Below are 14,627 nucleotides of genomic sequence, written 5' to 3'. Positions count from 1 at the left end.
CCACATTCCATTTTCGAAACTTGACCATCTGTTCTCTATATGACAGACTTCGTAGCCAGCTGCTAGAGTACAGCACAATAGCGGGGCTAGTGTTACGATCCTATTGACGTGAACAGCCTCTCCCCAGCCGAGCATCTAACATACGACGAGTGGCTTGTTACTGGAATATAACTGGAGTCAAAAAATCCTATTATGACACAAACCATAACATTAAATAATCGAAAGATTGATCAATATCCAGTTCAACCTGCACAGAACTGTTACGGTCTCAACTAGACCATCCACCATGACAGAGCTGTTGATATTTTCGTCTAGTTTATCAAAGAATGTATTCTTAATAATTTTGCAATCATAAAAAATTTACCTTCCATTTTCCACCAAAATTATTAGGATCGGTTCGGAGATTCAAAGGTTATGAATTAAAATAAAGTCTGAATACTAAAATGGGCAAAAGTTGACGAGTTCTGTGACCACTCATATTCAGAAGGGAGCATCCTACGACATCGTTAATGTTCTGAAGAACCATTTGCTTCGCATCGTCAAAAAACACTACAAGAATGCGCTATACTACTTCCAACTAGATTCTGCATCGTCTCATCAGGCGAAAGCTTGGTGTGAGTACAACTTTCCGGATTTTATATTTTCGAAAGAGTGGTCTGCCTCTTCGCTTGATTTGAATCCTCTCGACTTCTATGCATGGGGACGCTAGGCAAACTAGGAAGCAGCAAAAAATTGACTGTGGATCCTTTTAAATAACGTTTGGAGGGTCTAAGAAATTTTGAAAGAAATAAGTGAACAAATTTTAAGTAGAATCGGAGCACTTTTTAACACCTAAAATTTATTTCCTTCATAAATCATTTGTGTAAAAAAAAGTGTGAAAGTTACCATAAACAAACACAAGAAAATTTATTGTCAAAAATGTGCTTTGCTAAAAATAAGAACTAAACTAATTCGACATTCAGGAAATTGCGTGAGCCGCAAGATTACCGAGTCTGCTTCGAAGAGCAAGTGGTCTTGGGTTTGAATCTTATTAAAACCAGTTCATTCGAAGTCAAGCATGGGTTTATTCCCAAGCCCATCCACGTCCTTCTGTCGTAATAGGGTAACAATACCAGAAATTGCCACTTTTTCAGACTACTTTTTCAAAAAACCGTGATTCATTGCCATATAGCTCCATATTGATGAGCAGTGTTTAGCCTATCCTAAACTGAAACACTGCCGTTATTCGCATAACAGTCCCATTTACATTGGAAACTCCATAGAAAATGGGACTGTTATGCGAATAGCGGCAGAACATTTTTGCATAAAAATTAAGACCAAACATTTGAAAAAGTCATTGTAAATGTAAAATTTGTGATGCATGTTGAGTAGGGATGGGAAAACTATCATTAATTACTGATAGTTATCAGTAAGCAATAATATCACTAAGTATCAGTAAGGTTTCGCAGTTATTGATGCTTACTGATACAGTTATGTCGTCCCGTTAGAAAAATCAGTTGGATTAAAGTTAATGGTCGGTAGTTGCATGCGATAGACGAGAGTGACACAATATGTCGTCGTTGTCGTCAGCAGCCTAGAGCCGGGGTGGCTCGTGCTGTTTCAAGCAGTCGTCTCTATTCAATTCGATCTTGGGCCTTTCGTCGCAAATTTCCCAGTCGTCTCAAGTCATAAATCACTTTCGACTTGTTGAGCCTTCGTGTTTCCAGTGCCAGTGGGGTTGTTGAAAAGAACTGTTGTCGTTGCTCTGTCGTCCGACATCCTTACGACGTGCCCGGCCCTCCGCAGCCTACCGACTTTCGTCAGATGTATATGGAAGTCTCTAGGATTCTCAAGATGTGGAACTATGTCGTGATTCATATACTTCTTCCCTTGATGAAAATCATGCCTCTCCTTTCGATACCCGCTGATCGGAACACCGCCTCAAGAGTGATGTTGAACAGCATGGAAGATAAACTGTCACCTAGTCTCAACCCTCGCCGCGTCTCGAAGGGACTCGAGAGTGTCCCAGAGATGCGTACGAAACACATCACTCGATCCAATGTAGCTCTGATTAGTCGCGTCAGTTTGTCCGGAAAACCGTGCTCGTGCATTACCTGCCATAGCTTGTCTCGATCGACTGTATCGTATGCTGCTTTGTAATCAATAAAGATGTGATGCGTGGGCACGTTGTACTCCCGACATTTCTGCAAAATCTGTCGGATAGTAAAAATTTGGTCCGTAGTTGCGCGAGCCCCCATGAAACCCGTCTGATAGTTCCCTACGAAACCTTGTGCTATCGGTGACAACCGGCGTTACAGGATCTGGGAGTGTACCTTGTAGTCTGCGTTCACCAGCGTAATACCGCGATAGTTGCAGCGGTCTAGCCGATCACCCTTTTTGTAGATGGGACAAACCACTCCTTCCATCCATTCCTCTGGTAGCTTTTCCTCCTCTCAAATCCTCAAACCCAGTGTAGAGCCTTTGCTAGCGTTTATCCGCCATGTTCATAAAGCTCTGCCGGTAGGCGGTCCTTCCCAGCGGCTTTATTGGTCTTCAGCAGCCCGATTTCTCGTTTGACTTCTTGGAGATCAGATGCAAGGACATTACTATCTTCCATGGATGGTCCTAGGTTAATTTCCGTTCCGCCTCCTTCTGCGACTTCGCCTTTGACAAACCCCTGCAAATCAATTTTATCAGTATAAAATAAAAACTATACAATTTAGACAACAATAACGTTTTACAGATATGTGAATATCATAAAAATACACAATTTTGCAAAAGACCGCGAGTCTGTATCTTCTAGTCTGACTAAGTTATTGAAAAATTTCTTTTACCAACCGCAAAGGAGATTGAGGAGATTGCCATAAAAAGCTCGTTATTTATATTTCATTCTTCGATCCAAAGAGTTTGTATCTTCTTTTTGAACACCACCTTATCACTTATGAATAGAAAAATCTTTCTAGGTGTACCGACCAGACTAGGCATGCTCTTTTCACTTCAATTTTGCTTTTTTTGACGTAGAACTACGTTTTTCAGGAAGGTAGCTGTATACCAGCCGTTTTTATCGAATTTCTCCTGAAAATGTGTGATAAAACTGATTGCTGTTATTCACCAATTTAAAGTTCTGGTACCGTTCTCCAATTCGTTCTTTGACGTAAAACGCCTATCTCTTTTAGTTTCGTTGCAATTTCATTTTAAACTTATCATATTAGGTGTGGAATTAGTATCTGAAAACTGCAACTGCATTTTAATTCTGCAATCGCTTTCAGAAACGTCCCAGAGAGACCCGAAAAGTCAGTTTCGAAACTATTTTCCATGTGCGTCTAACCATGTCCGTCGCACGCGTTGATCTAGTGTGCTATGCGTGCTGTATGAGTTCGAGCAGTTTTCAGATACCAATTTAACACCTAATACGATACGTTTAAAATGAAATTTCAACGAAACTAAAAGAGATAGGCGTTTTACGTCAAAGAACGAATTTGAGAACGGTACCAAAGCTTTAAATTAGTGAATAACAGCAATTAGTTTTATCGCACATTTTCAGGAGAAATTCGATAAAAACGGCTTAAGAAACACTTATTTCATAGCTTTTTGCTTCTAAGAAGTTACTAAATCTCATGAAGTAGAAGGCTTAAGACCAATTTTCAGTACAAAATTTTCTCAGCTTACGAATGAAATTAACCATATGCGTAGAAGGATTTTTTTCATCAAATATGGTCCTCTATCACCCCCTGAAATATTTGCACTAAGCTACCTAAAAACCTGTATATGTGGCATATAGCATGTATACATCTTCGAATGATTACAAGCATGGGTACATGCTACTATCACTACAAAAAAAACTTACGTAGTCCTGCGTCACCTATATATGCGGTCGTATCTTGTACACAACCCCTCTGATTTTTATTACTGCACCTCAGTTAAGCAGTATTTGAAAAAAAAACATTGTGTGTGTGGTATTTATAGAGCTAGTCATTATTTACAGTATTGCCGAAGAAGTAGTATTTAGTATTTACGCCGCTGTATGGCTGCAATGGCGTTGACAGCAAAAAGATCGCATAGCGGCCTTATAACGCCATAAGTACATATAGTAATACTTACATTAGTAATATTGTAGATAATAACTAAATCTGCAAATGCTCCATACATAACTTTTTCAAATTCTGCTTGGCTGAGGTGCAGTAATCAAAAGAGTAAAATCGAAGCGAAAAGAGGGTACCAAGCCTGTGCCGACTGTATCACAATAATTGAAGAAATAAACACACAAAACGGAGCGCTCACAGTGTAACATTTCGAAAAGGAACAATTAATTTATTTTTCGAAATTATCCAAAATAATATTTGGCTTGTCTGGATGGGGTGATCGTGAATGGAAATGTTTTACTCTGTATGCAGTTAGATATCAAACGCGTTTGAGAACAAATGCTATAACCGGCCAGTACAGTAGATGACTAACACTAATGTCATCAGATCAGATCAGATGCGAATACCGACATCTAATGACGGAGTATCTTTGTTGTCATTTAATTCACTATTGAGATCTAAAGATTTAAGTATTCTAGTCGGTGGCCTAAAATTGCCATTTAATGGTATTTTAATCAAGTAAATTTGATGATTGAATAAAATTCATGTTTGATGTGAAACCAGACTGACATTTAATTTATAATTTCCCCCGTTTAGTGTGTACTAAAATAGTGTTCTAAATCATATTCTACTTCTTATTTTGACTACGTTAGCAAAAAATGAACAAAACACAGTTCTAATCTTGTTTGGGAAAAAAACCTTGTTATTACTTGTGAACAGCATTTCTGTTTAGTGTAAACTCGGTAAATTACTACTGCTGTACAGTAGAAGTGATTTAAAGTGAAAAAGAACCAAAAAACACAAGAAAAAAGAAACAATGAGTGCCCGTGGAATGCTACTGAAAGTGGACGCCCGGCGGGACTCGTCGCTCGATCTGCCAACGATGGCACACTCGCCACGGACGCCGCAGATTTTGATTCATGACTACTTTTCACCGGCAGGTAATTAGTGCTAGCGGAATTGCGTAATTAATGTCAAACTCTTTCGTTTTATTTTCTGTTTTTTTTTGGCATTTAATTAGCTTGGTTAATTATTTTGAGGCGATGAATGTGTGTCTTCTCAGTTTGATAGACAAGTTGGGCTAGACTTGTGGCCAAGCGATTGAACCACGTTCTGAGGTTTTGTACGAAATTAACCGCATCAGAATGTTAATGTGTGCTTGGCTTAACCCGGAAAAATCTTAATTTAGTTGAAAATAATTGTCGGCATTGATACTAAATCATAGCCTCTGTTCGGTCCTTTCTCATTCTGTTAAACTTTTTTTTAAAGCTAAAAATAAAACGGAATGATTCATAGTAAAACTATCATTTTTAGGTTATCCATCCCTAAAGATTGATGGATTGATGAACATCCATTTTTGCGAGCATTTTCGTACATTTCATGAACGTATAATTTTTAAGTTTGTTGCAATCTTTAATGCCTGTCGGTATTTTTCCACTGCATATTGTTCCTGAAATAGCTCAACGCAAGCTCAACGATTATTATCAGTAAGTAAGCAGTAAACAAACGGACTAGGTATGTAGGAAACCGACCAAACGGACATTATTCTAGCTAGCTATTACCACGCGATGACGACGACTATATTGTTACTCTACTATACATTGGTGGCCATAAACAAAAATAAAATATGTGTGCAATGCACATACACTTCACACCCCGCCGGGCACATCACAATCGGAAACTTGTTTCCTATCGCAAACGGTGCGACCTTCTTTGCTTTGTTGTTCTTGAATTTTGTTTGATTCCAATCCTTCTATCGATTCGTTTACGAGGAGGATCGATTCCGTCCGGTCCGGCTGGGCACACAGTCACAGACAACCGAAGAGAAAGCAGTCCACTGAAATGAAATGTTTTTAGACAAACAGCTGATTATACCTGACACGGTGTGTTCATTTAAAAATCATTTTAAAAATTTGATTCTCACCGAAAAAATTCTGCCATCATTTCACAAGTCTCAAATGCCTAAAAAAATAAATCGCTAAATTATTTATGAAATTTAGGAAAACATCCTACAACTCGAACACCGCGTCGTAACGCGCGATTATCATCGTTAGTTTATAATTGCAAAGGTCGAGTCTGGTCTAGTCCCAGCGGCTCAGCCAGGGCCCAGTGGCCGGCAATATTCGATGAATTTGATAGAGAAGAATAGTTCTCATTATTATCGCCACCATCATCACCGTCGTCGTCGTCGTCATCGTCGGATGAGAAATAGGGAAACGAAGAAACGCCGCCGGACTTGTCGTCCGCTCATCTGCATCATCGCCATCCTCCAGTTGTTTGGGCCAGTATCAAACTAGCGTCCGGTGGGTGTAGTAGATTCATAGCTTCGTGAGAGCACTGCGGAATATTGCGGGGCGTGACAGGATGAACTTCAACAAGCAAGACTCGCGAACCGTTCTAGAGATTCTAAAGGATCAGAAATTGGTGGAGGCACTAAAACACATAACTGACAGTGGTCCTTCAAGCTCATCCGTGACGAACGACGGTGATGACGTGTCACTGCTCTGTTAGATCTCCTAACGTTTACGTTCTATCTCTCTGTCTCTGTCTGTGATTTCAGTGCAAGGCAACGAATCGCCCGGAATCCATAATGCCACCGGAGGTGGCGGAGGAGGAGGAGGAGTTGGCGTTATTGGTGCAGCCGCACTTAGCCTTTCGCAGGAGAATCTGGCCGGAGGGCTTCCGAACGAAATCTCCGCTCCGTACGAGGTTCCCCAGTTTCCAATCGAACAGATCGAGAACAAGCTGCAACTGCAGCGCCAGTTGAATGCCAAGTAAGTACCGAACTAAATGGCACATTTAGATTTAAATCATTAATTGAATGTTAAGTCTAAAAATTTGTTCAGGAGGACGACGCTTGGATCGTTCCATTATTTGTGAATAATTTTCGAAAAATTCTGTAGTAGAAAGCATAATATTTCCGCGAATATTTCCCAATTTCAACTTTTTAATTTTTGCGGTCATTGTCACTTCCAGAATCTACTGGTAGACCGACAGTAGTTTATTGAAAATTTAATCATCAATGATAACTTTGCAACACTACAACTGTTTGGAATTGCTTTCGCAGTCGAAACTGTTTGATAGTATTTTTAAAATTTATTGTAAAAAAATCGTACAGGAAGTACAGAGGTTTTAATTCAATAACCCGATATTTTTACGATAAACTAACTGCGTAAAAGTTTCAAACCGAAGTTTAAGTCCAATTTCAAGCTTATTTTCAATTCCAATTTCAAGTTCTATTCATAATTCAATTTCAAGTAGAATTTCACCAATCTAATTCCATGTCTCATTTACCAGGGCTCTCACGCCGAAGACCCAGGTTCAAATCCCAACCTCTCAGAAGTCACGAATGATCAAAGCAAAAGTTAAAGTTAAAGTGATTATAATCTAATAAAAAAAATTCCACTTCAAGTCCTATTGCTTACAGAATTTCAAGTATATAAAATTTTTGAGTACAAGTCCAACTTACAGATTGCAATCTTTAATGGTCCAAACTTTAAACTTTAGAAGTTCAATTTCAAATTAAATTTTAATGCAATTTTAGTCCTATTTCAAGTCCAATTTTATGCCCGATTTCAAGTCCTATTGTACCGCTTAGTTGGTTTCGAGGTATGATGCTTTGGTCTAACAAGCCAGTCGTCGTATGTTCGAATCTCGATTAGAAGGGTGCTACTAGATAGAGTCAGTAGGATTGTTGCACTAGCCCCGTAACTGTCCTGTACTCTAATAGCCGGCTGTGAAGTCTGTCGATAAAGAAGGGTCAAGTCTTAGAAAAAGACGTTCAAGTCCTATTTCATGACTAATTTAAAGTCCAATTTCAAGTCTCAAGTCGACTTCAATGTGAAATAAAGTTTCAAATGTGAATGAGTCCTAAATTCTAAGCAGTGCTTAGAAATCTCATATTTAATTTATGGTGGGTTTATTTCTAATTCCCGTCGTAGTAAGTAAAGCCATTCTAATTTTCATCATTTGTTGGATGGATTTAATGAATACTCCAAAAGTTTTTGTGCTGATTTGACTAAAACACACCTACCTTCCGTGAATCCGTGAACTTTGAAATCACTGAAAAGCGATTATTAAAGCATATTATTGAAATTACGCAACTGACTTTATATCTTAAATTCGTCGTACCGTTTTAAAATCCGTCCATCAAAATTTTTCATCGTCCGAACTAAAAATCACAACAATTTTTACGAAGCTAACGCGCATGCTTTTGTGTAGGACGGCATGACAAATGTTATTCTGGAAAATTTCTGCGGGTCAGACAAGTTTTTTTTGTTGGCTGTAGAATAACGACAATGCCTTACGTGAGTTATTTTCATTTATGAATGACGGAAATTGAAACGATTAGTCGACATTTTCTTCTTCGTCGCATGAAAAAACGTAGGAAATTTGGCTGGTAGGACTTCTTTAATGACAAAAAGCATTTAAATTGATCTCAGCTCACTTTGATTGATCGCGTATGATAGTCAACAAACTAAAATATCAGGAAATAACTTTTCCATTGTGTGTCATAAAAATGTTGATATTTTCAATAATTTGTGTTGGATAGGCAATTACAACGAAGCAGCAACATACCCTAGTATGCCTGAATTGATGCAATGTACTGCTCCTGCTTTGCTGTTTCCAGTAAAGATGAAATGTGCTCAGCATTGCCAACCTGAAACCATCGATACGAGCGAATCACTTGTGTTCATGTTCGTGTTGTTCTCTACATTCATTTTTTCTCAACAATAGGGAATTAACTCGAATGTGAATCATTAATTTATTATGAACTGACGACAACGGCAACCGAAATTACATAAATTACAAATTACAAAATACATAAATGTAAACTGAAGTTGTGATTAATTTCCTTCAGCCTAGGTTTTGGTTAAGTTTAAAAAGCAATCAGTTTAAAAAACATATATTTGAAATCTAAAATATCTGTCAAGAGCAAGAAAATTGACGGACAGGTTAGTCGAGCAATCATTCAGCACTGCAATTCACGAACGAATTGTTTTGAAGGGTAGAAAACTGAGAAAGACAAACACTGTCAGCAGTTCAGTAGGCATATCCATGGACTGACAGATAAAAGAATACTACCAGGGGATAAAACTGATGCGCTGAATGCGTTTTATGTTCGCCTTTATGCAGGGCTGTCAATTCTTTCAATCATTGATTGCTCGTAAAATTTTGAGCTCAATTTCGAAGCACAGTTTCAAATAAATTTTTAGTCCGATATTATGTTTAATTTCGAGTGAAATTTTGTGTCTTATTTCAAGTCAAAATTGTCAAAATTGTCCAAAAGAACCCTCCCAGCTAGCACCAACTCGTATATAAATGTACGAAAACTATCGTAAATATCTCCTAACAAACTCGAAATCGTTACTAAAGCTGGATAAAGTGGGATCAAGTTGATTTTCTGTCGTATATAATGATAATGACTGACATACATACGATTTTCAGCACAAAATCGTAGAGTAGTACGGAGCGACTCGCGCTTAATCGGATATTATCGTATATAAATACTTATATAGACGTAACGCTCAAAATTATTCGTAATCACGTATATCGCCTCCAAAATAGTACGGATATGCCAGTTTTGCGCATGAAATACGATTTATTTAGCATGTATATCTGAACGTAATGCTGATTTTTACCTTTTTTATACATATGAAAATGCTAGCTGGGCTACCAGCGCACAGTGGTCCAAAAGGGCGAAAAGTGGAACTTTTTTCCTAGCATCTTTTATTTGCATTTTATCATTTATGGTCTTTACTTTTGTTCGTATGAATATCCCCCTTAATCTAAAACTGTCAAAAGTTAATCATCGCTTACTATAATGAAAATAAAAAAATAACTTTTTTGTGTTAGGAAATATAGACACAGTTTCTTCGGCAAAGTTGTAAATATTGTAAAAACAAGCAACTTTGCTACAGAAATAAAATTTCTATCACTATCGAGTGCTGAACTATAAGGTATATTCTTTGAAACTTCTTTAAAAATTGGTTTTTCATACTTAGCTTTTCTCAGTTGCATTTTACAAGAATACAATGTTCTAGGCAATCATCGAAGCTCCCAAAATACACGTTTTTGTAGGAGACCGCAAACTTCTTGGACCTTTACTTGCTGAGTTATCGCGTATTCAAGTTTTAAATTTCCATGGCTTCACGAGCTTATGGGGTAAAATGGGGCAAGTGGATTTATGAAATCAGCACTTTATCTTAAAACTTAAGTCGAGTACAATAAACTTGTACGGGTTCCGCTTGTCCCTAACCACCCAAATGAGATTACGGCAAGCGTACGTTTTATGTGTTTCGCGTTCGCTAAAGGCTCGATACACATCCATTTTTTTGTGTTCGAAGATAGACACTTAGTTTCTTCGGCAAAGTTATAGAAAATATAAAAGTAAACAATTGTGCTAAAGAAATGACATTTCTATCTTTATCGAGCGCAAAGCTATAGAGCATTTTCTTTGGAAATTCTTAAAAAATAAGTTTTTCATATTTAGCGTATGTTGGTTACATTTTACAAGAGTATATGGTTCTAGGCGATTATTGAAAGACTCAAAACGCATGTTTTTGCAGAAGGTTGCAAATCTCTAGGACCTTTCTTTACGAAGTTGTTGCTCATTTAAGCTTTATTTGTCCTTAACATCACGAGCCAAAAGCGATAACTTTGTAAGGAAAGGTCCTAGAGATTCTGCAAAAACATGTATTTTGGGTCCTTCAATAATCGCTTGGAACCATATATTCCTGTAAAATGCTATCAGTTAAATCAGTTTAGTTTTCAGTTTAATTTCTCTCACGTAGCAGTCAACCTGATATTTTCATACTTGAATAATCGATACCAAGCTGTAGAAGTTGAGGATCAACTTTCCTGTGAAATACGTCCATTATTTCTGATGTCCCCGCAAGGGTCAGTTCTAGGACCACTGTTTTTTTCTCTTTTCATCAACGGTTTGCCTACTGTCCTGTGAGCCGTAGCGTGATATTGTTGCACCCTTGGCGAAGACCCGATTTAGCACGCCTTCGTTTCTTAAATCCGTGTTCCTTCCAAGTTTATTATTTTTGATAGGATTTTAAACCACCCTCCCGATTCTGAACCTGCACTAAATTCCTAGTACCACATATTTTATCAGACTTTGGTACAAATTTTAGGACACATTTGGACTACATTCTGGACCAGATTTTGGACCACATTTTTGATCATATTTTGGGCTAGATTTTGGATCAGGAGCAGATTTTCGGCAACAGTTTTTAAACCACCAACCAGATATTGAATCAGGTTTTGAACCGGATTCCGGACCTGGACCGTATATTGGATCTGGACTAGATTGTAATCGCATTTTTTATAAACTTTCATTTCAGATTTTGGGACAGGTTTGAACTAGACCAAATTTCGAACCACATTTTTGATTAGATCTTTGACTAGGTTATGAATCAGACTTTGGTTTTGATTTCGGACATAGATTCTAGACCTGATCTATTCCAAAAACTCAAGTACTTTTAACCATGGTTTGTTTTTTCGATTATTAGGAACGGGACAACTTAGGAACCATTCATTTATTTCTCAATACATTTGGGAGATGCCCGACATTCGTCACTTAGTTCGTAAATGGTCCGTCAGTTGCATCGTTTTTGAGTAATCGAAGAAAACAACCCATGAAAAAAAAAGATTTGAGTGTATTCTAGATCAAACTCTGGACAAGTTTTTATCTGATTTGGACCAGATTTTGAATCACATTTCTGATCACATTTTGGGCCTCATTTTTGATCAAATTTTAGATCAGATTCTGGACCTGAACAAGATTTTGGACCACATTCTTATCAGATTCCGACCGGTTTTTGGATAATATTTTGGATCACATCTTTTATTACATTTTGAACCAGATTATGGACCTTGTCCCGTTACTGGGCAACATTTTTTATCAGGTTTTGGACTAAATTTTGCATCAATTTGGGTCCAGTTTCTAAAACTGAACCTGAATATAAACCAGATTTAAGGCCACATTTTTGATCAGATTTTAGATCAGATTCTGGACCTGAACAAGATCCTGGAGCTGCACCAGATTCTAGAGCAGATTTTGGACCACATTTTTAACAAATGCGGGCCAGTTTTTGGATAATATTTTGGATCACATTTTTTACTAAATATTGAACTAGATTATGGCCCTTGTCCCGATACTGGACATTTTTATCAGGTTTTGAACCAAATTTTGCATCAAATTTGGGTCTAGGTTCTAGTCTTGGACCAGATTAAATATAAACCAGATTTTGGGCCACTATTTTGATCAGATTTTAAACCACCAACAGGATTTTGGGTCAGGTTTTGAGCCAGATTCTGGACCTTGACCGTTTTTTGGACCTAGACCAAATGGTGGACCACACTTTTTAGTCAAATTTTGTCCAGATTTTGTAACAAATTTGGAAAAGATTTGAACTAGATTCTAGACTACATATCTGATTAGACTTTGGCCATATTTTGGATCAGACGAGAGACCAGATTTTGACCCACATACTGGACCAAGATCAGATTTTGAGGCTGGACCTGGGCTGGATTCTGGATGTGGACTTACGGTGGACCACATTTTTTATCAAATTTTGTTTCAGATTTTGGAACAGATTTGGACTATATTCTGGACTACATTTTTCATCAGATTTTGGATCTGAACCAGATTTTCGACCACAATTTTCAATCGGATTTTAAACCACCAACCAGATATTGGACTAGGTTTTAAACCTGATTTCAAACCTGCAGCATATTTTGGACCTGGACTAGATTACGAACCACATTTTTTTTATCAACTTTTATTTCAAATTTTGGGACAGGTTTGGACTAGGTCAAATTTTGAATTACATTTTTGATCAGATCTCTGACTAGGTTTTGAATCAGGCTTTGGTTTAGATTTTTGACACGGATTCTAGGCCTGGTCTGTGCCACATTCCATAGATCTGCATCAGATTCTGGACTACGTTTTTATCTGATTTGGACCAGATTTTAAATAAGATTTTGAGTCACATTTCTCATCGCATTTTGGGCTTCATTTTTTATCAGATTTTGGACCTGAACAAGATCTTGGAGCTGCATCAGCTTCTAGCTCAGATTTTGGGCAAAATTCTAGACCTGGACCTAATCGTGGACCTTCTCCCGATAGTGGGCAACATTTTTTATCAGGTTTTGGACCAAATTTTGCATCAAATTTGGGTCCAGATTTTGGGACTGGACCGGAATATAAACCAGATTTTAGGGCACATTTTTGATCAGATTTTAAACCAACAACTATATTTTGGGTCAGGTTTTGGATCAGATTCTGGACTTGAACCGTTTTTTTGGATCTGGACCAAATTGCTGACCACATTTTTTATTAAATTTTAAACCAGACTATGGCCCTTGTCCCGATACTGGACAACATTTTCTATCAGGTTTTGGACCAAATTTCGCATCAAATTTGGGTCTAGATTCTAGACATGAACCAGATTAAATATAAACCAGATTTTAGGCCACTGTTTTGATCAGATTTTAAACCACCAGCAAGATTTTGGGTCAGGTTTTGAGCCAGATTCTGGACCTTAACCGTTTTTTGGACCTGGACCAAATTGCGGACCACATTTTTTAGTCAAATTTTGTCCAGATTTTGTAACAAATTTGGAAAAGATTTGAACTAGATTCTGGACTACATATCTAGTTAGATGTTGGCCATATTTTGGATCAGATGAGAGATCAGATTTTGACCCACATACTGGACCAAGACCAAATTTTGAGGCTGGACCTGGGCTGGATTCTGGATGTGGACTTATTGTGGACCACATGTTTTATCAAATTTGGTTTCAGATTTTGGAACAGATTTGTACTATATTCTGGACCACATTTTTTATCAGATTTTGGATCTGGACCAGATTTTGGACCACATTTTTAATCGGATTTTAAACCACCGACCAGATATTGGATTAGGTTTTAAACCTGATTTCAGACCTGCGGTATATTTTGGACCTGGACTAGATTGCGAACCGCAATTTTTATCAACTTTTGTTTCAGATTATGGGATAGATTTGGACTAGATCAGATTTTGAGCCACATTTTTGATCAGATCTTTGACTAGGTTTTGAATCAGCCTTTGGTTTAGATTTTGGACACAGATTCTAGCCCTGGTCTGTGCCACATTCCATAGATCTGTGTCAGATTCTGGACTACGTTTTTATCTGATTTGGACCAGATTTTTAATAAGAGAAAATTGGCTTTCTCTTCGCATTTTAGGCCTTATTTTTCATCAGATTCTAGACCTGAACAAGATCTTGGAGCAGCACCAGATCCTAGCTCAGATGTTAGACCACATTTTTATCAGATTCGGACCAGTTTTTGGATAATATTTTGGACCATATTTTTATTTTATCTAATTTTGGACAAAATTCTAGACCGGGACCAAATTGTGGACCTTGTCCCGATACTGGGCAACATTTTTTTATCGGGTTTTGGACCAAACTTTGCAGCAAATTTGGGTCGAGTTTCTGAAACTGAACCGGAGTATAAATCAGATTTTAGGCCACATTTTTGGTCAGATTTTAAACCATCAACTATATTTTG

The 14,627-nt window shown here is 37.7% G+C and overlaps 1 protein-coding gene across 3 annotated transcripts in view; it reads left to right on the top strand.

The window, feature by feature from the left end:
* LOC128738384 (AMP deaminase 2) overlaps positions 1–14,627 on the top strand; it is a 78,256-nt gene that overhangs the window by 32,527 nt on the left and 31,102 nt on the right. For 2 of the 3 annotated variants that reach the window (XM_053833478.1, XM_053833487.1), the window contains exon 3: positions 6,622–6,835. In XM_053833478.1, the coding sequence (XP_053689453.1) occupies positions 6,622–6,835 (214 nt within the window). Of the gene's footprint in view, positions 1–6,207; positions 6,547–6,621; positions 6,836–14,627 lie in introns of those variants that run through there. The other variant, XM_053833471.1, reaches the window with a different exon arrangement.

Source organism: Sabethes cyaneus, chromosome 1 (genome assembly GCF_943734655.1).
Source record: "Sabethes cyaneus chromosome 1, idSabCyanKW18_F2, whole genome shotgun sequence".
NCBI classification, from domain to species: Eukaryota; Metazoa; Arthropoda; class Insecta; order Diptera; family Culicidae; genus Sabethes; species Sabethes cyaneus.
Note: the sequence above shows the minus strand (reverse complement) of the source record. Positions and strands in the feature narration are given on the sequence as shown.